At 48.3% G+C, this 24,894-nt stretch overlaps 2 protein-coding genes across 4 annotated transcripts in view; one reads left to right on the top strand and one right to left on the bottom strand.

The window, feature by feature from the left end:
- The window catches only part of LOC133155738 (roundabout homolog 1-like), a 71,183-nt gene extending 56,786 nt beyond the window's left edge, over nt 1-14,397 (top strand). The window contains exons 11-31 of the mRNA XM_061281263.1: nt 136-335; nt 1,042-1,123; nt 1,206-1,374; nt 1,460-1,626; nt 1,756-1,877; nt 3,109-3,340; nt 4,444-4,565; nt 4,895-5,066; nt 5,157-5,357; nt 6,707-6,733; nt 6,840-6,882; nt 7,741-7,895; nt 8,629-8,964; nt 9,339-9,449; nt 9,625-9,769; nt 9,913-10,149; nt 10,222-10,712; nt 10,796-10,951; nt 12,544-12,792; nt 13,004-13,194; nt 13,264-14,397. Coding sequence (XP_061137247.1) covers nt 136-335; nt 1,042-1,123; nt 1,206-1,374; nt 1,460-1,626; nt 1,756-1,877; nt 3,109-3,340; nt 4,444-4,565; nt 4,895-5,066; nt 5,157-5,357; nt 6,707-6,733; nt 6,840-6,882; nt 7,741-7,895; nt 8,629-8,964; nt 9,339-9,449; nt 9,625-9,769; nt 9,913-10,149; nt 10,222-10,712; nt 10,796-10,951; nt 12,544-12,792; nt 13,004-13,194; nt 13,264-13,278 — 3,623 coding nt within the window. The 3' untranslated portion in view covers nt 13,279-14,397. The remainder of the gene's footprint in view (nt 1-135; nt 336-1,041; nt 1,124-1,205; nt 1,375-1,459; nt 1,627-1,755; nt 1,878-3,108; nt 3,341-4,443; nt 4,566-4,894; nt 5,067-5,156; nt 5,358-6,706; nt 6,734-6,839; nt 6,883-7,740; nt 7,896-8,628; nt 8,965-9,338; nt 9,450-9,624; nt 9,770-9,912; nt 10,150-10,221; nt 10,713-10,795; nt 10,952-12,543; nt 12,793-13,003; nt 13,195-13,263) is intronic.
- Nucleotides 14,398-20,870: 6,473 nt separating this feature from the next.
- LOC133155722 (roundabout homolog 2-like) overlaps nt 20,871-24,894 on the bottom strand; it is a 96,778-nt gene continuing 92,754 nt past the window's right edge. For all 3 annotated transcript variants that reach the window (XM_061281240.1, XM_061281242.1, XM_061281241.1), the window contains 5 exons: nt 23,694-23,891; nt 23,312-23,470; nt 23,033-23,236; nt 22,221-22,415; nt 20,871-22,137 (listed from right to left, as the gene is read on the bottom strand). In XM_061281240.1, the coding sequence (XP_061137224.1) occupies nt 22,136-22,137; nt 22,221-22,415; nt 23,033-23,236; nt 23,312-23,470; nt 23,694-23,891 (758 nt within the window). In that variant the 3' untranslated portion in view covers nt 20,871-22,135. The remainder of the gene's footprint in view (nt 22,138-22,220; nt 22,416-23,032; nt 23,237-23,311; nt 23,471-23,693; nt 23,892-24,894) is intronic.

Here is a 24,894-nt window from a genome sequence, read left to right as displayed (position 1 = left end):
TAAGCCCGCCTCGACGCTTTCGTGGTGTTTTTGTGCCTCTCACACAAAGCTTTGGATGTCATCAGCACGCCGCCCCTCCCCCAAAATCCATTAGGACACATTTTCTTTTTTTTTTTGGGTTATTTTGTTCCGCAGTGGTGTCAGACCGCCCGCCGCCGGTCATCCTGCAGGGCCCAACTAATCAGACGGTGGCGGTGGACGGCACGGTGGTCCTCAGCTGCGCGGCGTCGGGCAGTCCCACCATCCTGTGGAGGAAGGACGGCGTGCTGGTGTCCACTCACGACTCGCGCGTCAAGCAGCTGGACACGGGCGCACTGCAGATCCGCTACGCCAAGGTCAGACTGCCCAGCTGACTGATCACGTGCAACTTTGACACCTCAAACGTGGCTTGTAGCACCTTCACCTTCCGTAGGTTTACAAATAACACCTCCGCGGACCGCCACTTAATCATCACGCGGTCGACTCTGCGAACCTTGGCTGTCAGGTGGTGGCAAAATGATGTGTGCGTGTGTGAGCGCTGAAGAGTGTTCCCTCCTGTCGCGGGGTCAGAGTTCACGTCAGTTTGCTCGGCGGTGATGACGGTTGGCGTGTCTTGTAGTTTACAAGGTTGCAGAGCCGGTGGACCTGCGGTGAAAGCAATGGAGGGTGAGGGGGCGGGGGCGGGGCAGACGATGGGGGGGCGCAAAAGCCAAAAGAAAATGATATATTAGCTGGCGAACCCAAGCGTGAGGTGTGATTTGGAAAAAAAGAAAAGAAAATTGAAGCTAATGGAAATGACTGCTGCGTTTAAACACACCAAGTCACATCTGTTCATGTCCCGGTGCAGATTTGAAGGGAGGGGGAGGGGACGATTGAAATGCGGGCGCCTCTAATTAGTCCGTGCTGCTTTCTCCATTTGGCGTCTGCCACTCAACCCCCCAGCCAAGATACGATAGCGAGATGATCAAGAAGTGACAGTCGCACACACCCGCACACACCCGCACACAGGCCAAGAGGGAAGAGGCTGTCAGACGCTAACAGATCATTTTGGGCTGCTTCCAGCTGAGCGACTCGGGCTACTACGCCTGCATCGCCTCCACCCCCGGCGGCGAAGCCTCATGGAAGGCCCATCTGCAAGTCCACGGTAAAGCGCCCGCCCGTTCAAGGATAGCGCGAGCGGGAAAACGGAAGCCGACTTGTTCCGCCGTGTCCCTCGATGCGCTCAGAATTTGGAGTTCCCGTGCAGCCGAACAGACCCACCGACCCCAACCTGATCCCCAGCGCCCCCTCCAAGCCCGACGTCACCGACGTTAGCCGCACCTCGGTCACGCTCTCCTGGAAGCCCAACCTCAACACCGGGGCCACGCCCACCTCTTACGTCATCGAAGGCTTCAGGTATGCTCGACGCTTGCTTTCAAAAAATACATCTGACAAAATGCATGCATGATTTGTCGTATTTGTTTGTGTGCCCGCTGTGCAGTCACGCGTCGGGGAGCAGCTGGCAGACGCTGGCGGAACACGTGAAAAGCGAGTCGTTTGCGTTGAAGGGCTTGAAGCCCAGCGCCGTCTACCTCTTCCTGGTGAGGGCGGCCAACGCCTACGGACTCAGCGACCCCAGCCCCACCACCGATGCTGTGAAAACGCAAGGTAGGCTGCGCCGCAATCTCCGCTTTGCTGCATTGGCCCGTTTTTTTTTCCGCCTGGCTTTCAGCCTCCTCCATCTTTCTTCTCCGTCACATATAACTCAAAATGCAATAACTGGATGTTTGCCTGCAGACATCCTCCCAACCAGCCAGGGTGTGGACCACCGTCAGATCCAGAGAGAGCTGGGCGAAGTTCTGATCCACCTGCACAACCCCACCATCCTGTCTTCGTCCTCCGTCCGGGTGCAGTGGACGGTGAGTGCTAAGGCTGTCGGTGCCCCCCCCCCCCCCCCGATTGGAAACAGTGGACGGCTATTAAAGTATTTCGAGTGAGAAGGAAAAAGCGGCCAACTCTCTGACTCTTAACACAAAATGGCTTGCAGATGTTGAAAATAAAATGAAGCCGCCTCTGATGATGATTTTGATTAAGTTAATTTCACACGTATGGTACAGCATGGCCCTCGGGTCATTTTGACCCACCACATAACAGCATCGCATTTCCCATGTTTTTTGGGGCTTAAGCTTTTTCCAATGTGCGATTTATTGTCCTTATATTTCACTTGGTTCGGCGCTTGCGGGCTAATCATAACCACCTGAGCTGGCAGCTTTTGTTTTATTTTATAGGCCTAAAAAAAACACCCATTTAAAAGCAGAGCTGTTCACCTTCCACTGGGACTTACGAGGATATTAGCCTGGTGGTTATGCCGCCTCGTAAAGCTGCTTTAATTCAACTAACAGATGCACCCGCGTTAGCTATAGCTAGCCTAGCCTATCCCTTAACTCCTGCCGATTCCGCTCTAACCGGCTCCAGACTTGCAGGAACCTCTGGCCGATGACCTCATGCCGCGGTTTGTGCAAACGTGCCAAAGCTGAGCAATTGACGGAGACTCGAATAGAGTGTCGGAGACGCCGCGCCGATGCTCGCCTGACAACTCGTGACAGACTCTGGGGGGAAGCGCTCGAGCAAACGCGATGCGGTTCGGGGACGCTACTGTGGAGCTGTCGATCCCTTTTCCATCTTAAACCTACGTTGCCAACAAGTGCCGTATGAGTCACGTCAACGTCTTAACTCCGTTGCTGCACTTTAGCCCTCGAAGATGTAGAATTACGTTCCGCAGTCTCCACTTGGCTGCAGAGGCAAATCTGGGACAAAAATGGACATGCATGCTAACTTTAGTTGATTTGACATTTTAACTCATTCAGTGCCATTGATGGTTATAGACGGGTTGGCAGTGAATGAGTTAATCCACGGTCTCCACTTTGCTTCTGCCGGTCAATTTCTTGCTGCCCTCAGTCTCCTCTTGGATGAAATTCACAACGTCACCAAACCTTTGAGCGCTGAAGCTTAATCATCTCAGAGTTGCTTTGGTTTCTATTTTCTCACCTCGTTTTTGCTCCTCCCAGATAATTCGATCAAATCCAACCGTGCCCCGACTATCTTCATGATTTGACACTAAGGGCCCTTTGTTTTGCCGCCGTCCACCAGGTAGAGCAGCAGTCCCAGTACATCCAGGGCTATAAAGTGATGTACCGGCAGTCCCCGGAGGGGCAGCCGCGCGGCGACTGGGCCACCTTCGAAGTGCGCACGCCTGGCGAGGACAGCGCCGTGGTGCCGCAACTCCGCAAGGGGGTCACGTACGAGTTCAAAGTGCGGCCCTTCTTCAACGAATTCCAGGGCACCGACAGCGATGTGAAAATCGGACGCACCCTGGAGGAAGGTGTGTGCCTATGCATGCGTTTGTGTATGCACGCACGTTTTCATGTTTACACTGTTTTATATGCACAGCTTGCATGTGTGCAAGGACACAACAGCTGTTCACACCAGGCGACAGGCGGCGGGTGGGCGGCGGGGGGCTGAATTATGTACTAACATGCTACATTCAAGCAAGCTGGGCCCCATAGATGCACTTTTAGACTCCGGTTATTTAACTCATTCACTGCCAACCCATATAATATCTTTGATGTCTATAACCGTCAACGGCATTGAATGAGTTAACATTTGACGATACACACTGATATTACCCATGCCTTAATTGTGGGTGTTGCGTCTCCAATTTGATGCGCAGTGCGATTCCCTGCTTGCCCTTAGTCTCCTCGCGGATAAAACTGCACCATCATTAAAAAAAATAATTCAACTCAAATACACGCCTTAGCGTTTTCATCTCCAACACTTGGTGTGCGTGCCTGACACTAGCATGTGTATTTATTTTTTTATTATTTCTTTCCGTGTACTCTCCGATGTTACAATGACACGGAAATCGTTTTCATTTGTGCAGCAGAAGGGAAATTATGCCTGCCTGCCAGCCGGCCACGGTGTTTACTGGAAAGTGTTGCCGTTTTCATGCGTTGTTGTCTTTAATTGAAAGCTGCCTTTGATGGAAATGGATGCTTTCACATCACGCCACGCTCTCTTTTTAGCTCGCATTCGTCATTCTTTTAATTAGAGCTTCAAATCCCCTCTAATATACTCTCAAACTAATGAAATGGTGGATTGGGATGGAACATGCAGCTATGCTTTACTTTGTAAAACCACTGTGAAATGAGGTGAGTGGGTGGGTGGTGTGTATGACATCAAGTAGACAGATGTGAGGATTTATATATATTTATTTTAATCATGGCTTAAAGATATTTTTCTACATTTGTTTCTTTTAAATTGCCAGCAAGCCATCATTCCAGGAGTGTGACATCTTTCTTTTTTGCTTTCTTTGTTGTCTGGAACTCAGCGAGACAAGCACCAACTCTTTATGTAAGGCAAAGGTGTGTCTAATGCATTTTTCTCTGTGCTTTGTCTGCACCCCCCAACCTACCTCCCTCCCATTAGTGCCCAGCGCGCCTCCACGCGAGGTTACAGTGACGGAGAGCGGCGACAACGGGACTGCCATCGTGGTCTCCTGGCAACCGCCACCGGAGGAGGAACGCAACGGGGTGGTCCAGGAGTACAAGGTAAACCGCCCCCCACCAAGCGGTGACACACAGACACAAAGATACTTAACAATTAGGTAAATAAAGCAGAGCGCACCAATACTGCCATCTAGCGGAAAGAAGGAAAACTGTGCCAGGTGAACGTGGGCTGAAGGTCAAGTTAACCAGCATTTTCTATTTTTTATACCACTGCCACTCCACAATTTTTTTTACTTTTTTGTGTGTTGATTAGGTATGCAGAAAATATTATATTGAAACAATAAGCCTAAAGATATTTACATAGTTAATTTTCTTAAACAAAAATAAAATAATAAAATAATGGGAAAGGCCCCTTGTCTCACCCACCTCAGATTTGGTGCTTGGGCAACGAGAGCAGGTACCACATCAACCGCACGGTGGACGCCGCCACCTTCTCCGTGCTCATTCCCAGTCTGGCTCCGGGGGTCCGTTACGGCGTGGAGGTGGCGGCCAGCACCGGGGCGGGCCCCGGGGTCAAGAGCGACGTCACCTACTTCCAACTCGGTGAGTGCGCGGCTATCTGGACTCGGGAGTATCTCTCGCCATCTCTAGGCTTGTTTTGTAAGGCAAAATGTTTGACTGTGTCCGGCTCAGACGCGTCGGGGCGGCTGACGGCGGCAGCGGACCCGCAGAACCCTCTGTCGCAGCAAATCTCGGACGTGGTGAAGCAGCCGGCTTTTATCGCTGGCATCGGCACTGCCTGCTGGATCATCCTGCTGGTCTTCAGCATCTGGCTCTACCGCCACAGGAAGAAGAGGAACGGGCTCTCCAGCAGCTACGCCGGCATCCGCAAGGGTCAGTGCGCCGCCTAATGTGCACTGTGGATGCCAGGCCTCTAGAGGGCAATATGTTTTTGCAAACTTTAACTGTTCCCTTCTTTTTTAACACTTTTTTCCACACCTGTACATTGTTTAAAACCTTGAATATGGACATACACATGGGCCATACTGTAAAAAAAAAAAGACCAATTTGACAATTAGTTACTGCAAAAAATTGTTTACATTTAACAAAATTTGTAGCTCTTTGATTTAGTAGGATTGTTTCTTTTTTATTATTATTATTATTATTTTATAGTTGTAGCATTGTTTTTTTTAATCGTTTGGTGGTTTAATATGAATAATAATTTTAAACTTTTGATTTGAAATGACCTAGAAGTACAATACAATACTAAAAATGACCACAAAAAAAATGAATTCAAAGAATACATACAGGAACAAATAAACGGTAATATAAAGTCCATGAAATCTGCAAAATGTGACAAAGGCGAGCGTTGGGTGAGGTCTCCTTCATGCCTTCCTCCTCCTCATCCTCAGCGTGCTCCCGAGACTGCACCAGGCCTGGCGAGCCGTGCAAGAGTGTTTGGAAGAGAGTTTAATTGCAGCCACGTGAAGCAACAGAGTGCTCGGGACAGGGATTACGTTTTGCCGCAGTCCATGTTGTCATTACAAAGCGATCTTATAGCCTTCCATTCAAGTCATTTTCCCTTGGATTTGTGTCCTTCTCACCCTCTGACTTAATTGCCCCGACAACAGCATCTTAATGTCACATGTCTCATTTGGACTCGGTTCAAAGGCGAGACTGCACTCGGTGGCGCCGGCCGCCGCATCAACACCTCCGCGGCGCGCTCCGGCTTCAAAGTTCAAAAGAGCGAGGGAGAGTTGTCACGCGTCATGAAACTTGACTTTTGTTTTGCACTTGGGTCCTTCCCGTGACAACATTTTCCCCTGGTGGGGGTCCGGGGCCCACCGAGGTGTTTAAAGAGCAACACTTAAATGCAAACGTATCGGGCCTACTTTCATGAGTAATCATCAAATACAGTCGCATAGTAGGCCCAAATGTTCCTCTGAGATTTGAATCCCTAAAAAGTATCCTTCATGCTATTCTAAATATAACATAAAAGAACTGTAAAAGTGCTTTTAAAAAATCAAGATTTTATTATATTACATTATACATATAATTAATTATCTCGACTATATAATTATTATAATATTATATATGTACATTGTACCTAAATTTGAACTACAACTAGAATGCACTTAGTGATTTGTTCGAGAGAGAGAAACTTTTCCACACACAATGGAGTTATATAAGTCCATTTTGTATATAATAATGTGTATTCAGTCAACATTTTTCTCTCCCCACAGTGCCATCTTTTACCTTCACACCGACAGGTAAACACACACTCGCACACGTTGAGCCACAATTGCGGACACTGACATAATTGCATTGTATCCAGACGCCGCAAACTTTCTGACTGCTCGTGTTTTGTCTTTCCAGTGGCCTACCAGAGAGGTGGAGAAGGAGTCAGCAGTGCTGGAAGGTAAGAAAAGAGATGCAAATCGAAACAAGGTGGGCAGGCACACTTGATCGAGGAGGTTGAAGTTGGAGTCAGCTGAAAAGGGTTGGGCTGGGTGTACCTCCACCAAGTGTCCAATAGAGGGCGTGCTGGGACTTTGTAACGCAGCAGAAAGAGGGTGTGGAGTGTGGGGTCATCCATCCGTTCATGTCCGCTATGATTGAACCACTCAAATGGTGGAGAGCCACATGTGACCACCAGGCTGCGCCGTTGCATCATGACAAAAGGTGCTGGAATGGGACATGGCCTTGTTGTCTATGAAATCTAATCAGGAGTTCTTTTATTCCTCTTTGTTTTGCTTTTTATAATAATCTGACCAAACAGGAAGCACCTTTGAACTTTTGGCGATATGATTCAGCAGCAGGTGAGCACGTTTTCTGGCCCGGGTTGCCGGCCGGGTCTGTACGTTTAGCAAGATTGTAAGAGACTTTCATGGCTTTGTCTAATCCGGGCAGTCCGCTAATGCCATCGGGGAGGGGGGTGAGGGGGGGTCGGCGCTCAGGCAAAGTGTTGTCGGCTTTGGGCAAGGCGAGTGCACACACAATTTGTTTATCCACGATTCTTGTGCGTGTGCGTGCGTGTCTGCGTGTGTCCAAAAGGCAAAAAGTACTAAAACCGGATTTGTATTTTGCTCCTTCTCAGCTGCTGGATTAATAAACTGCACATAATCTTCTCTTTCACTGTTGATGTTACTGCACTAGGTTCACATGAACGCCATTGTGTTGCGTTTTGTTCACCGTTTGAAACCAAGTTGGAGAACAACTTTTTTTGTCGTACGATTCTTTTCGACTTGCAAACGCTTTTGTGTCCCCCCCCCCGCAGGCCGGGCCTCCTCAACATGGGCGAGTCGGCCACGCAACCATGGCTGGCCGACACGTGGCCCAACTCCTGCTCCAACCACAACAACTGCAGCATCAACTGCTGTGCCGCCGGCAACGGCAACAGTGACAGCAACTTGGCCACGTACAGCCGCCCCGGTACGTTAAAACGCAACAAACAACACAATGTGGAAGCGCACGTACAGTAAGACGAAGGTGGGAGCTGCCGGGAGGAAGTAGTCGCATATCTGGGTTAGCTCCCCGGGGAGTTCTCTCTTATCCTCCGTCTTTCTCTCTCTCTCTGCGCAAGTGCGACCCGCACAAAGGAAATATTAGGATTAAGAGCAGGCGGCTGTGTTTGATTTCTCCCAGGCACAAGTTGACATGTTTGCGGGGAGGAAATAAAGAAATTGAAGAAAAAAAAAAGGGCTCGTGAAATGTGCAGCACAATAACAAAAGACAACAATTCGTCAAATCTTAAAGCAGCTAACAGGCTGCTGGCAATCTACTTGATCCATTTCTTCATCTAGTTCGACATCGATTCCGCTCCATCCATCCAAACAATCTTAAAAGCTTCCACCTAGCTGCATAGCTTGAGACATATTTTTCAATCCAGTTTTTATTTTATTTTTTTTAAAGATCTCAATGAAATCAATTGTGCATGCGTGCAGTGAGTGTCCACACGCTTGACATGCTGTGACGTGTTTAACCGCAAGTAACAGGCCTTTGCATGACACCTGCGTGTGTGACGCAAAGCCGCTCGCTTCTGAAATGACAAAGGACCAGTCATCGTCCAACGACGGCTTCCGCTCTACAGTCGGACGGGCACCCGACATTTTGAAAGCGACCCGCCTCGGTTGGTAACACCCCCTCCCCCACCCGTGTCCTCCAGCCGACTGCATCGCCAATTACAACGGCCAGACGGACAATAAGCAGAGCGGCCTGCTGGTGCCCGAGCCGGGCGTGTACGGCGACGCCGAGCTGTCCAACAAGATCAACGAGATGAAGACCTTCAACAGCCCCAACCTGAAGGAGGGCCGCTTCGCGGGCGCCGGCGGCCAGCCCACGCCGTACGCCACCACGCAGCTCATCCAGTCGTCCATCGTAAGCAACAACGCCGGCGGGGGCGAGCTGAACGACAAACACTGCTGGAAACCCCCCGGCGGTGTCCTGCACCCCAAACAGGAACTGCAGTACAGCATCATGGAGCAAAACAAGCTCAACAAGGGTGAGCTCATTGGCCCTCAAAGCCTTCATCGCCACCGTCCGCCTCCTCCTCCTTCTTCAATCTCGCCAGTGTGGAAGTCCATCGATGCCTCATCCTCGCACCTCGCATTTCCTTCAGCCTGTGTGTGCGAGCAAGCTGGCATGTACGTGCGTGTGTGTGACATTCATCTAACCCCTAAAGAGATGGCATCTCCAGGTCCAGTGGATCATGTGCTTCTACTGGATCATCTAGCATGAATTGCTAACACAACTAACACCAGCTAACATGCTGAAATTGTATCTTTGTGCATTCAAACTTGCTGTAGGTGTCATGAGCACAGGGCCTCGATTGAAGAAATATTTCTGTATGCCTCCCGCCCCCCCTTTGCCAATTAGATCGCTACAGAGGCGGCGACCCCCCCATGATGCCAGCCACCATCCCCTACAACAGCCACACCGGGGGCTCCTACAACAGCTCGGACCGAGGCAGCAGCAGCAGCACCTCGGGTAAGACCTCGCCTCATCCCATTTCAATCAACGCCATTTTGCCTACCGTCTTCAGTGTGGTCTCTGCTGCGAGCACTGAGCTGAGTGGGCGGAGCTCTTTTATCAATGATTGTGAAAGCCAACGCACTGCCGCTTGCAACTCAAATTTATCTCTTTTTTTTGTGTTATCGAGCAGGCAGCCAAGGTCAGAAGAAGGGAACGCGCACGCACAAACTGCCCAAACAGAGCACGATGAACTGGGGCGACCTGCTGCCTCCCCCGCCCGCCAACCCGCCCCCGACGCGGAACGCCGACGACTACTCGCTGTCATTGGAAGAAAGGTGCGCCGTGCGTGCCCGAGGGGGGTTTGTCAAACCTTGATGGAGGGATGCCATGAATATTTACCAGCTGTTGAAAAACACGGGCGTCTCGGGCAAATGATGCGGAAATAATGAGCCTTCACTTCACTCTGGGTTGTTGGCAGCTGCGAGGCAGACATGCAGTGCTCCGTGCCGCCCTCTCACATGTACCTGCAACCCGACGAGCTGGAGGATGAGGAGGAGCTGGAGATGGAGCGGGGGCCCACCCCTCCGCTCCGCGGCACGGCCTCCTCCCCCGCCGCCGTCTCCTACAGCCACCAGTCTACGGCCACGCTTACACCCTCGCCGCAGGAGGAGATGACGCCCATGCTGCAGGAGCTGCCCGACAGCCGCGAGCGCAGGTGCTCTCCATGAGTCGATGATGTTGGAATTGTTGCCGCCCCAAGTGTTTCCTAAACTCCTGGTCTTGGCAGGCGCCGTGCCGTGAGCCCCCCGCCCCCTCCCAGGACGCTCTCGCCCTCACGCACATACGGTTACATGGCCAGCCCCCTGGACACCGACGGGATGGAGGAGGAGGACGACGAGCGGATCCCCGAGGAAGACGAGGACACGGACGCCGAGGGGGCCAAGTTGCATTACCACCACACCCACCCCCACGCGCACCCCCACCACCCACAGATGCACCCGCGCCGACTACTGCTGCGGGGCATCGAGCAGACGCCGGCGTCCAGCATGGGCGACCTGGAGAGCTCGGTGACGGGTTCCATGATCAACGGCTGGGGCTCCGCCTCTGAGGAAGACAATGTCTCCTCCGGGAGGTCCAGCGCCGTCAGCTCCTCCGATGGGTCCTTCTTCACTGACGCCGACTTTGCGCAGGCCGTGGCGGCCGCCGCCGAGTACTCGGCCCTGCGGGTGGCCAAACATCCCGGGTTGCCGGAAGGCCAGGAAGGCGCGGCGATGTTGGGTGGGTTGTCCAGAATTTCAAAAGATAATTCTGTTTGGTGGTACCGCCGTCGATAGATTTGCTGCCGTTTTGCTTTTACCCAGCGCGGAAATACCAAATCAATCCGGCGGGCCACCGCCCTAGCAGCCCCGTGTCCACAGACAGCAGCGTGAGCATGGCGGCGGTGCACAGGAGGCCTCCCAAGAAGCAGAAACAACATCCGGCTCTGGGAAACCAGCGACGGGAAGCCTACAGCGAAGGTAGCGCATCCTTCCTTACAGCTTTGGAAAGACAAGGTCACAGTTACAAGCCAGCGCTTGATTTATTTATTTTTTTTATTTATTATTTTTTTTTTTTTTGCAAGCCATATTTTGAGCATCAGCAAGCTTCAAATTTCAGTCCATTCCGGATGTTTTTTTTTTAATTCATCAGGAGGGGCTAGCTAGCTGCTAATAGCTAAAAAATAGTGCCATGTCCCACGTTTGGTCACTCTACTTGGCCTTGCTTGATGTTAGGCAGAATTCATATTTGTTGCCCATTCAAAATAAATGACATCGCCAGCCACGCCCATCGGACCTTGTTTACATCGTATTTGAGCTATTTCTTTTTTCTTACTCCATCCTTTTTGTTGATGCAAAGTGTCCGTCCGGTGCTGGTTAAAGACTTCTTAAAGTGGCCTGGTGCTGTGTGAAGTGGATTAAACATATTGGCGCACACTTGACGCGTGCCACTGTCCTGCCGTCCGTCCTGCCGTCCGTCCTGCCGTCCGTCCTGCCGTCCGTCCTGCCGTCCGTCCTGCCGTCCGTCCTGCCGTCCGTCCTGCCGTCCGTCCTGCCGTCCGTCCTGCCGTCCGTCCTGCCGTCCGTCCTGCCGTCCGTCCTGCCGTCCGTCCTCTTTCGTGTCAGCTGCCCTTGAGTGTTGGAAGGAAGCACTTGACAGTGAGATTTAATATCCAGCTCGGTGGGAGGCAGCAGAGCGGCTCGATCTCCACCCCCCCCATCCTCATCATCAGCTTCCGCTTCCTCCTGCCGTGCTCCTCCGATTCCAAGGCAAAGGCATCCTCCTTTGTTTGAGTGGCGAGGACAGCCCCCTCCGTCCGTCTGTCCGTTAGTCATCCTACTGATTGCACTTGATCTGAATGGATTGTTTTTCATTTGGAGGTTATTGCCTGCACCTCCCCACCTCGCCTATCCTAACCTGTCTGTGGCTGCAGCGTGGTCTGAAGTTGCTGAAATGAAATTTAAAAGGGAGGAGGGGGATTTTACAATAATTACAATAATTGTTTTATTTGCTTCAGAAAGAGAATGTTCCTCCGTATTTAATTGGATTATATGAGTAAGGGCCAAACACCTGACTCTTTATTTCAATTCATATTCTTTTTTTATGACAGCTTTTAGTGATAGCATCCAGTCTATTGCTGTATTTCTCTTGCTCCAGACTCCAAATAGCCTCCCATAAGACACATTCAATTGATTCAAAACAATAGAGATATAAACACGCACGCACACACACGCACACACGGAGGGAGGCTTTGACGTGACAGGATCCAATATCCCTTCGTGCACATTCTCCATCATTTGATTTGCTCCAGACTGAGAATGGTCTCCCATCAAGACGGATGAAATAGATGAAAGCGCCCTTTGCCCTTCTCATCTTGCTTTTGTTTGCGCCGTCCACGTGGAAGAGAACAACGTACAATACCGCCGGCGGCTCGCACCCCTTCCGCTTCGTGTTATTGCTCTACTCTTTTTGTCTTCCACAACATTTTCCCAATATTTTGTCACAAAAAGTTCACTTTACCGATTAAAGGTGCAGCTGTCAAGCGGTTTTACCCCATGTGTTTCTCCCACAGATCTTCCGCCGCCACCCATTCCACCGCCAGCGGTGCTTAAATCCCCCACACACCCTTCAAAGGTTGGCCCCGAGGGCCGAGGGTTGGTCTCCCCCAAATCGGGAGACAAGAGAGGGCCGACGGCAGCGGTGGGATTCCGACCCAAAGAAGGCACGGAGCCCAGAACCTGCTCGTCGGAACGCAGGGAGGCCCAGGAGAGACAAAAAGCCCAGGGGGGCAAAGGCGGCCACAGGGGGCGCCAACAACCAGGTACAACAAGACTTGTTTTTTGGAACTCAGAGAAGTTGACCCGATGGCACTTTCATTCAAACTAGGGTTAGGGTTTCAAACTAGGGTTTCAAACCAGGGTATATATGGCCGGTCCAAAACTGTTGCCCATCAGAGCCACTCCCAGTAGTCCATCAAAACCAATTTCAATTTTGAGATTTTCTACAGTTTTTCTACTGTTCATGGGCGGCAGGTACCGAGGACATTCTGCCGTACAGCCGACCGCAGTTTCCCGTGAGCGGCCCGCGAGAGCCCAGCTCCTCCAGCTCCATGTCCTCCAGGGGCTCGGGTGGGCGACGGAGAGGCGACACGGGCCACAGGAACCCGGCCGACCTGAGCCTCAGCACCGCCGCGGCTTTCCAAGCAACAAATGAAGAGCTCGAGGTACTAAATATTGCACCATCAGCAGAAAATTCATGACATTTTTGTCATTGCTTTGCTCTTCTTGCCCAGATGGTGGAAAGCTGAAGAAGAGGATGGTTCTTTTTTTTTTTTTTTTTCCCCTCCTGGGCACCCTCTGTTAAATCGCAGTATTTTTCACCACATCGTGCATCCGCGGCCTTCTCTTTACGTGCCGATGTCATTTTTTTTTTTTCTTCTTCTTCTAATTTATCCCACAGCCGGGCCGACAAAGAAATGGACGAACGGTGCCTTCAAATGGGCCGCTTGGATATTTATGTTGAGTTCCAATGAAGTAAAAAAAAAAAAAAAAAGGCTCGACCGTTTCTTTTTGTCGAGTCGGCACACATGCAAGCAGAGAGGGCTGGACTTTAAGTGTGTAAATATCCGGACGTACAGTACGGAAGACATGTCATCCCATTGTGGTACCTCAATTTATTTCCCCCCCTTTTTTTTTTTTTTCTTTTTTTTTAATGCGAATCCTAATTTTATTATGCCAGTAAATATAAATATTTTATCATTTCCCTCCATGTTTGTAATTTGCAATATTATTTAGCAACCCTAAGAATGCCACTTTGGGATTTTTTTTTGCAATGCACTGTTATGTTTCATGTTGCCGTCAATGTTATTTGCTTTGTTTGTTTGTTTGTTTGTTTTCCATTGGTTTTAAAAGCACAATCACTAAACTTTATTTGAAACCATTTTGTTTATTAACCTTTTTGTCTAACGGGCAGGAACGCGCCAGGAAAGACAAAAGAGTCCAGATGTTGATGATGTTGATAAGGGTTGCTGTTTTACGAAGGCACGCCAGTTCTCAAGTGACGGGGGGGTTGGGGGCGGGGCGGTTAATGTGAATCACAGCTGCAATGTGGATATTTGTTTGGCATTGATCGTAACATCAGCGATTGCACATGGAACTGAGAGAAGGCTTACATTTGTCAACTCAATGCACTTAAAAGAATGTCAAGTCGAAGGAGTCACTTTGAGGTGTATGTCTGTGTGTGGGGGGGCGGTTTCTTTGGTGGACAAAACGGAGACGATGAAGGCCCTTGCCCGTCGTCTTTTTAAAGGGAGCAAAGCGTGCTGTTGTTTATTCATAGGACATCTGCAAACATTTGTTTCGTAATGCAAAAAAAAAACAGAAAAGCAACCAAAAAAAGGATGAAAAATAAAAGAAAAAAAATCTAACTGATGTGTGTGTGTTGATGTATTGTCGCCGCCCAAATATGTTTTTTTTTTTTTTCTTTTCATAAATCCATCTAATAGAGATTTGGAAGTGAAAATGTCTAATCAATTGTCAGATAATTCTCTCCAGTTCCAGGAATGCTATCAAACCTGGAGACTGGGTCCTGATCACGTTTTGGTCCAGTGTTTCAAGTTGACTGCCGTGAGGATCGCCATCTTGGATTCCACCCCAAGAGGCAGGTAAGCAGCTCACCTGCTTGTGGGGGCGGAGTCTCTACAAAGGGGCTTGCTCATCATATTTAGCCAGCAATCATTTCAGCTTCCTTCCGTAGTTTTGACTTTGGATCAGACTTGGTCTCTTGGTTTGGCGGCGAAGGGCGTGAGGTCTTTGCAAGCGCTGTTTGGAGTGCAGCTCGATGACAGCCCTTGCCGTACGTTTTTTTGCCGACCTTTTAATTGTGCTTCCTGGAGAAATTGGGTTGTCAGAAAAAAAAGAAAAAAAAACATCCATCCAGCACAAAAGTACATTCCGCATTTTTTTTAATTAATATTGCAGCATCCAGCAAGACTTTCTCCAAACGTGAAGAAGATTTGAGAACAAAAGATGCTCAGTCACCTCCTGATTTGAGGATATTTAACCGAGACAGACCAAACAAGGTCACAGCTGGTGCCAAAACTCATTTTTGTCTGCTGTGCGACGGCCCAAACCGCTTCATTAACATCCTTCTCAAACGAGGAGATAATTAAGGCAACATCTGCGCGCTGTCATCTTCGGAAGATGTCGTCGCAGATGCGCTCGGAGAATCTCACAACTCTTTCTTGTGATTTCAGACTTGGACACAATCACGTCGGGAGACTTGACCTTCAAGCCTAAAAGGTCACTAATATTTGACTTGCATTACGTCTAAGGCAAAAACTTTTGTCAAGTTGTGTCGTTCGTTTCCAATGAAGTAGAGGTCTCAAAATTAATCGATTAATCGGCAATGAATCGATTGTCAAATTAATAATCTTTTTTTTTTGTCCTAAAGTTGGCCACTCAAATCTGACTGTAGTCGAGTGATGGAAGCACTGGTGACACTTCTCATCATGGTCCCGAGCAGCAGATGGAGGATGCCAGTCAAGCTTAGACTGGACAAGCGCATCCGAGTGCAGCCCGTCTGCTAGACCAGCCTTGCTTCTGATCCATCTCCTTATGTTCCAAAGCCTGTTAGAATTATTTTTCTTGGCCAGCTTGATTTTACTCTCGGAGATAATATTCGCTACTTATAGCGGCTTTAAGTAAGATCTTTGGAGTTGATTCCTCAAAACGACAGCGTGCAGGTGTCGTGACCTGCAAGCCTGGCGGTGGAGGAAGCCACTCAGCGGACTCTCACTTGTGGTATTAAAAGTCCATCAAAGCCCAATGAAGACGGATGGCTGCACATGACCGTAGCCTCAACTTTGCAGCATCTGCTACTTTGGGGGAAAACAAAAAGAAAGCCGCAAATAGACTGACCAAGCAAAGCGCAAGACATTCGTCAGCCTCTGCTCCAGGAAAGAACAATGTCATGACATTTGAATATTGTATTAACTTTTTTGTTGCTATACATCCAGCAGGTGAAAATATTCATCAATACAGAATGACCATCGGACAATCAAGATGAAGCCTTCACTTTGGATGGTGAAAGTGCAACGCAAAGTCAAGGGTGTCCCTAATGAAGTGTCCGCTTGCCATCCTGTGCGCATCTTTGCCTCCGCTTGCAGCAGCATCGGCATGAGGTCCAAGTTTTAATCACCTGCGCATAATTGGAATGATTCCCTGATCTTGATGTGTATTTCAATCCATCCGTATAATTACGCCCCCCCCCCCTCCACACACACACACACACACACATACACACACTTGATCGGCTGCAATTAAACAACATCCTGAGAGAGGGAGGAAATGACTCTTTTGTGCTCTCATTTTTCACACGCATCAACAATTAATGCATCTCGACAGTGTGTGTGTACACGGAAGCCCCCCCCATCTATTAGCATATTGCACCTTTACTCATTAGCCTCATGCCGTTGTGAGTGCTTTCAAGACGCTGGCTTGTGTTGTAAAAGTACAAATAACTGTTAATTTTTAAACCCTAATCCTTCATTAAAGCGCTACATTCAGACCCTAACCCAGGCCATAAAACTCAGGTTTGACCAAAAAAAAAGAAACCCTAAATGTGTTCTGAAATCCTACTCTAAAACTCTAACAACGGCTTGACACCCTACTTTGAAACCCTACCCTTGTTTTGAATTTGTAGAATTTGAAAAGCTAACTTTAAACCCTGGTTAGGAAGCCCACCCAGACGCAGACTCGACGGGAAGCATTTGCACTTCAACAGTAAAGGCTTGGCTTTATCCGCTCATCTCGCATCCCCCCCGCCGCTCAGCGTATCCTGTTAATACCTTATTTAATGAAGCGTGCTGGTACAAGTGTAATACAAGATTAATTAGACATCTCCCAGCTAGCTGCGCGCTACATTCTTATCTGATGACAAAAGGCAATAGAAAGATGGAAAACTGATCATATTATTTCTGTATCTTCTTGACGACAGGGTGTGGACAGACAACGTTGTTTTGGGGAGAGAACAGTTCACGCTAATACCCGCCAAAGGGAATATTCCCCTCCTTCTGGGCGTAAAAAACCAATGAGACCTAAAAACGAGACATAGTACACGATATACATACAAGTAAACAACACAAAATAAAAAGAAGGCACAAACAATGACCATTGAGCGTGTTGCTGCTCCTTGCGTGAACAATTCATTGAGCCAGAATGTAGTTAAACGATTTGTCAAGGAAACTGAAACAGCACTTCTTTTGTGCTCGTTTTCTCACAAACTAACGACTAACTTTATTGCATGAAAGGATGCACCGTTATGCAACAGCGGGGAGATTATGTTTCTCTTTGGGTAATCTTGATTTTATAACACTGCATATACATGCCTAAATATTGTTATCCATTATATCTATTGCAATTTCACATTAGATTGCTGGTTTGAAATGTACTTTTATTATTATTATTTTAATAAACTTTATGTTAAAACTTCTCTGGTGTTTTATTCCTTATTTTTATTTTTTTGGCCATGAAAACACAAATCTGACATTTGGTTAGCTGCTTTCTATGCCATATGTATATATGTTTTACGTTGTGTAATATGTGTTGGTGTCGCCCAAAATAAAGAGCAAGTAGTCAAATACACATTCTTGACACGTACAGAAAATGCATAAAGTTATGAGGTACACCTAAAAATGGTGGTGTACCTAATGGAGTGTCCGTGTGACGTCACAGCTCAACCAGCCAATCAGGAGGTGGGGGTGAGGGCAGGTGTGGCACTTTTCACTTTCAGTTCAGCTTTGGCCATGATTTTTCCTTAATAAACTGGCCTGTTATTAGGTACACCTAAAAATGGTGGTGTACCTAATGGAGTGTCCGAGTGATGTCACAGATCAACCAGCCAATCAGAAAGTGGGGGTGAGGGCGGGTGTGGCACTTTTCACTTTCAGTTAAGCTTTGGCCATGATTTTTCCCTAATGAACTGGCCTGTTATTAGGTACACCTAAAAATGGCGGTGTACCTAATGGAGTGTCCGAGTGATGTCACAGATCAACCAGCCAATCAGAAAGTGGGGGTGAGGGCGGGTGTGGCACTTTTCACTTTCAGTTAAGCTTTGGCCATGATTTTTCCCTAATGAACTGGCCTGTTATTAGGTACACCTAAAAATGGCGGTGTACCTAATGGAGTGTCCGAGTGATGTCACAGATCAACCAGCCAATCAGAAAGTGGGGGTGAGGGCGGGTGTGGCACTTTTCACTTTCAGTTAAGCTTTGGCCATATTTCCCTAATAAAGTGGCCTGTTATTAGGTACAGCTAAAAATGGCGGTGTACCTAATGGAGTGTCCAAGTGATTCTCTCGTTAAGTCAGTGCTTCTCAAATAGTGGGGCGCGCCCCCCTTGGGGGGCGCGGTGCTATTCCTGGGGGGGCGCGTGTGACCCTGGGGAACAGGCTTTTCTTTTGGCAGTACTAGAATAAAGTGTAATTGCGCGTTTACTACAGCAGGGGGCAGTGGCGCTCTCATTGTTACTTCTGTCACGTTTGCGACAGTGCAACATTTTACGATTTACAAGACAAGTTAGGATAGTCACGGTGGGGAGGGGGGGCGCGAATAGTTTTCTTCTTGCTAGGGGGGGGCGTAACAGAAAATAATTGAGAAGCACTGCGTTAAGTGCACCTGCGTGAAAAGTTTTAGCTCCTGCGGAACGTGAAAGGAGCTAAAACTTTTCACGCAGGTGCGCTTAACGAGCGTCACTTGGAAAACGTTGGAATGCGGCCCCGAGGACGAGAGCTTGACACCTGTGACCTTTGACCATGATACTTCCCTAATAAAGTGGCCTGTTATTAGGTACACTTGAAAATGGCGGTGTACCTAATGGAGTGTCCAAGTGATTCCTCGTTAAGTGCACCTGTGTGAAAAGTTTTAGCTCCTGCGGCACGTGAAAGAGGCTAAAACTTTTCACGCAGGTGCGCTTAACGAGGGTCACATGGAAAACATGTTGGAACGCGGCCCCAAGGACTAGAGCTTGACACCTGTGACCTTTGTCCATGATATTTCCCTAATAAAATGGCCTGTTATTAGGGACACTTGAAAATGGCGGTGTACCTAATGGAGTGTCCGTGTGATTCCCTCGTTAAGCGCACCTGCGTGAAAAGTTTTAGCTCTTGCAGAACGTGAAATGACCAAAACGTTTTCACGCAGGTGCGCTTAACGAGGGTCACTTGGAAAACATGTTGGAATGCGGCCCCGAGGACTAGAGCTTGACACCTGTGACCTTTGACCATGATATTTCCCTAATAAAGTGGCCTGTTAGAGGTACACTTGAAAATGGCGGTGTACCTAATGGAGTGTCCGTGTGATTCCCTCGTTAAGTGCACCTGCGTGAAAAGTTTTAGCTCCTGCGGAACGTGAAAGAGGCTAAAACTTTTCACGCAAGTGCGCTTAACGAGGGTAACTTGGAAAACATGTTGGAACGCGGCCCCGAGGACCAGAGCTTGACACCTGTGACCTTTGACCATGACATGTCCCTAATAAAGTGGCCTGTTATTAGGTACACTTGAAAATGGTGGTGTACCTAATGGAGTGTCCGTGTGACGTCACAGATCAAACAGCCAATTAGAAAGTGGGGGTGAGGGCGGGTGTGGCACTTTTCACTTTCATTTAAGCTTTGACCATAATTTTTCCCTAATGAAGTGGCCTGTGATTAGGTACACCTGAAAATGGCGCTGTACCTAATGGAGTGTCCGAATGACGTCACAGATCAAACAGCCAATCAGAAAGTGGGTGTGGCACTTTTCACTTTCAAAAGCCTAACTATACATGGCAATTTTTTATTTACAGAAAAGGCTTACTATACTTTTTTTTTTTTTTTACCAAAAATATAGCCTCTTTTTCCTATATTTTTCATGGTCTACAAATGTGACTTTCTTGAAATGATTTAAAACATTTCTTTCCTTGAATTACAAGGATAAAACATCGATCAACACAAAGCTATGTGAAACTTCAAAGTCAGGAAGACATCGTTGATTTTCAAAAATATTTTATTTGATATTGAGGCAGGTACAAGGGAAACCAAAAGAACATGGATTCATTTTTATCTTACAGGAAGGAGGACAGTGAGATGTGCACGGCCGTCAGTTCTCTTTTTGGGGACGAGGAGGACATGCAAGTGAATCCAAAGGAGGATGTGGAAGAGGACGTGACTTACAAAGCAAATGAAGCGACTGTAGGAAAGACGGCTGATCGGGACCGGACACCAGGATTTCCCCCGACCCTTTCTTTTAACTTGCATTTTTTTTTCCTTTTTTGATTTTTTTTTTAATTAAGAAAAAGGCAACACACACAAAAGGCTACAAAGAAGCAACAACTTTGAAAGATAATAATAAAAATAATTTTGGCTCCTCCCGCGCACTGTATCCACCTCATACGGAGCGCCTCGCAACTTTACGAATAAAACAAAAACACATTTCGTACACCACAAATTGTTATGCATATTCCACATTAGACTTATCTTTTTTTTAATAATTACAAAAGGAGGCCGTGGTGTCAACGTAAAAGAAGGAGAAACACGATTATTGGACGTTAAAAATTTGGTCTTTGTCGGAATGTGGGGGGGACCGCATGTGGATAGAACGTTTATGTATACATACATAAATATACACGTATATATACATGGACACCAGCAGAATGAAAAAGAACCTGAGATACTCTCGTGCACCTCATTTCCAGAAACACTGGCCACTGTGCGGACTCAAAAGATGAAATACCATCACAACAACCTCAAAAAACAAAACACATTATCCAAGCACAAAAATACTGAAGAGCAGCAGAGTTTTGGTCAAAGGCAAAGAATCAAACAAAGGATGACATTGTCTGATGTTTTGGATGCGCGCGCAAGTGTCATCCTCATTGTGTATTTTTTACACACGTCTTTTATTGTCTGAGAATTGCAGCATTTTGTTGTAAAGTACTTTTTAAATTTTAGTCATTGAAGACACCTTGTAAACATCTGTCATTTTCAATTATCATCCCAATTTAACAAATGTATTTGCGACTTCTTGTAATAAAAAAACAAATTACCCGTGAAAATCATCAATATGAATCTTCCAGGATAGATACAATTATAAAGAAATAGCATTTAGTAGTCGATAAACGGCTGTGCATGTACGTATGTATGTGTGTGTCACGTGTGCTAATGTCCATTTCAGACAAAATCTTGTTAAAGCTCCAATGAGGGCGCTTGAACATCAACTGAGGAGCAAAGCAGTAATGTGCTCCTCAAAAGAAGATTCATTCAAAAGATAAAAATCAATATGTAAACAATTGGGGATGCTCCACATTTACTTAAGTGCTGAAACATCACCTCAGTGTGGTCAAATCATTCAGAACAGAGTATAAAAAAAAAATTAAAAAAAAGACCCCCCCAAATGAGTAATTGCTCGCCTTAAAGTGACAGTTACCTCTCTGAGCTTCCCGGCTGGCTTGCCATTTTTTTTTTTTTTTTAAACAAAACATCTCTGTACATTTCTCTCTATATAATTCTCTTCTTCTCTTTACAGTACAGGAACTCCTCTTCACATCTACTTTTTCTTCATGTCAGCAGGAGCTATGGTCTTTTTTATTGTGCTTATCACCAAAACGTTGCAGTGCAAAAAACAATAATTAACCATAATAATAATTACAATAATTAATGGCAACCATTAGCAGATTGTTTGGAAAAAATAAAATAAAAATGACAATTTTATGGCACAGCAGCCACACCTTTCACATATTGTACAAGGAGAAACTAAATAATAATAATTAAAAAAACGGTTGGAGGCTTGCATAGCAACAGCAAGTTGAAAGAAGATATTTACAAGGAAATTACAGATTTAAAAAAAAAAAAAAAAAGAGCGCTCACCACAAGTGTCTCTCTTTCGGACACACACACATACACATACGGAGTCAAAGTTTTCCTCAAAGACCAAAAGCATAGTGAGATGTCCAATATGTCCGTGTCTGTACATTGTACGTGGAACATGTTCATCTGTGACCGCTCCAGCCAAAACGTTGTCTGTCCGTCTGACCGTCCGGCCGGCCGCAAAGAAGGTGAGCACGTCGTCGCCCTTCAAAGGTTGAGGGGGGTGAGCGTCCCCGTTGGTTTTTCTTCTTTCAGTCATGTGAGACACTCTGTGAGGGAGGGGCAGAGTAGAGGGGTATAAAGTACGTACATAGCGAATTCAAAAGAAGACAAGCTCATTGGTGGAACTCACATAACTCTCCTGAGTACTGCCCTTGCCCGTTGGCGCCCAGGAAGTCGGCATGTTCCATGGTCGTCCACTGCTGCGGCTGCCGGGGGCCGTCCGTCTTGCGGGGCCCCGTCGAGCCCTTGGAGGAGGTGGTGCCCGACGAGCTGTGGCCGCTCGCCGACGGGAAGGACGGCCGGTGGTACGGCGGGCAGCTCTCCTCTGAATGCGCAAACATTTGGACACGTTAGCGACAAGCCACAACGAGCACGGCGAGGGCGCTCCGTTTCCGACGCCAACAACCGAGTGCCAACAACCGGTGGATAAATGTGTGGGAGTACCGCCGAGACGGGCTCGCCCGGATCCGTCTGCCGCCGTCGCGGGGACGATAAAAGCCAAAGTCATTCCCCGGCAGTTTGTGACACGCGGAGCCTGCCAAAGGGTGGCGCCGGCTTCAAGGGGGGACGCGAGCAAGCTAAGGACGGCATTTTGGAAGCGGGGGGAGATTGGGGAGAGCCAGCGCAAGTGTCAGACAGTGCCATCTGTTTACCGCGCCGCAGCATGAGCGCTATCTTTCACACGGAGGAGGACGCAAGCGAGGGAGCGAGCGAATGGCCAAACTGCTAAGCGAGATGAGCAGCCTCCGTAAGAGGCAACTTTTCCAGGAAGCGGAAAATATCGAAAATGCTTCAAAAACAGAGCGCAGATTTCTTTTTGGGGGGGGTGACGCTAACGTGAATGGCTGTGTTCATATTTGATATTGTACATATTGTACAGCCGTGTGTTTTAGAGCCAATTTAAATTGACAAAAAAAAAAGGCACGAGAGAGTTGCATGTACCGGTTTTGTGGCCCGGCCGCTCCAGGCGGTGATGCTCCAGGGTGGCGCGCGACAACTGCCTGTCGTCGGCCGCGCCGGACATGGGCGGGCGCTCCAGGGACGTGGCCTTCCTCTCCGGAGGCGGAATCATGCTGTTGAGGCAGCGGCCCGTCTGGGCACGGGCCTGGATCTGGCCAGGCGGGGGCTCGGGAGGAGGAGGGAGGTCTGTTCGGCAAACGGCACAAAAGGGTCCAGACACCCGGCAGAGACATATTCCCATTTAAGTCAATGAGCCCCCACCGTCTGCAGCGGCATCTCTGCGCTGGGGCGCCGCGGCCTGGTTCCGGGCTTTGCGTGCCGGCCTGGCGGCTCTCTGGTTGCCCAGGCTATGCGTTCCCACCGTGCTGCCATCCGTCGAGAACGGGCTGCCGGGCCGGTGTCTGCTGGACGAGCCTTTATCTGCGGAAAAAACAAACAAGTGGAGGAATTAATTGTGAATCATGACATTAGCATCCGGAAAGATAGAGGTCCGGAAATCCAGGTAAGTCACAGCTAGCGAAGGTGAAAGGCAGCCATCGCCCAGCCACAAAAGTGCCATGCGCAAAGTGGGCACCCTTAGCAGAAAGGAAGAAGGTGCGTGCCCACGCCGGCGGGAGGGCCGGACTCTGGTCGGCGCACCGACCTCGTTTGCAACGGCCTCGTTTGCTGAGGCCGCCGCCGTCCAGCCGGTAGCCCGCCTTGTCGGCGGCGGCCACCAGCGCCTGGGCGAAGCTGCAGTGGGTGAAGATGGAGCCGTCCGACGAGCTGGCCGAACTGGAACGCCGGCTGGAGAAATTGCGGTCGTCCTCCGAGGCCGAGCCCCAGCCGTTGGCCATTGAGCCTGCAACGCCGTCATCGTTGGTAAACCGAGCATCTGGCCAAAATTGAGCGACCGCTACCGGAGGATCGTCAGCAATGACCATTGCCACGTCAATTCAAATCCAAAATGTAGATAGCAAAAGTCGGAAGTCAGATATTGAGCTGCAGTGCATTGTCTCCGGCAGGATGCAGTTCCACTTTTCCTCACCTCACGTCTTCCGTGTGGAATACTGAACTAAAAACACATCTTATAAAATTCTTCTCCACTTAGTAGACATCGCCACCTAGTGGCCTGGCATGCACATTGCAGCAGTTGGTCGTCTTCTATGAGACTTTTCTCAAAGCATTTTGCCAGTTTGAGGTGGCATACCCTTCAACTCAACTTTGACCTCAATCCGCCCTCCCCCTTTGGTTGCCTTGTTAGCAATCTAGGCAGCAAAGCACTTGGGCAGGCGCCACTTAAGACGCGTGTGCCAAAGCGGGCCTGCAGAAAGCTGTCACATCAACATGTCTGCTCTGGCGTTCGTCAAAGTCACAGATTTTTACTGACTGGCTGGCACCTTTTTTTCCCCCCAGCATCTCCAAATGTGGCCTTGAAGAAAAAGAAATACTAAGGCGAACGCATTCATCTCTTTTTGATCAAACTGAATAGGGAATATTTTGAATTGCTTATATTTCCATTTAAAACCAATCTTACATGTCACTGAAAAGAAATAGTTTATAAAAGATCCAATTTAGAAAAATATGCAACAAAAACAGACATTCAAACTTCTACCAACAACCCGGGCTAAAATATGCTCCTCCACGACACGTTCCTTGATGCCAAGTACTACTTTTGTACGAACATTTTGCGGTAGGGGCAAAAAAGCGGGAGCAGTCTTAACAAGCAGCCGAGCAACGCGGTCCGGAGCCGACATCAAAAGATCCAATGAGCTGCTCATCTCCTGCAATATGGATGGTGAGGGATGCTGATAGCATTATCATTTATTTACATACACTCGCAAAGCCCCTTCAAAGAGTTTCCA

This window comes from Syngnathus typhle, linkage group LG6 (assembly GCF_033458585.1).
Source record: "Syngnathus typhle isolate RoL2023-S1 ecotype Sweden linkage group LG6, RoL_Styp_1.0, whole genome shotgun sequence".
In the NCBI taxonomy this organism is placed as follows: Eukaryota; Metazoa; Chordata; class Actinopteri; order Syngnathiformes; family Syngnathidae; genus Syngnathus; species Syngnathus typhle.
Note: the sequence above shows the minus strand (reverse complement) of the source record. Positions and strands in the feature narration are given on the sequence as shown.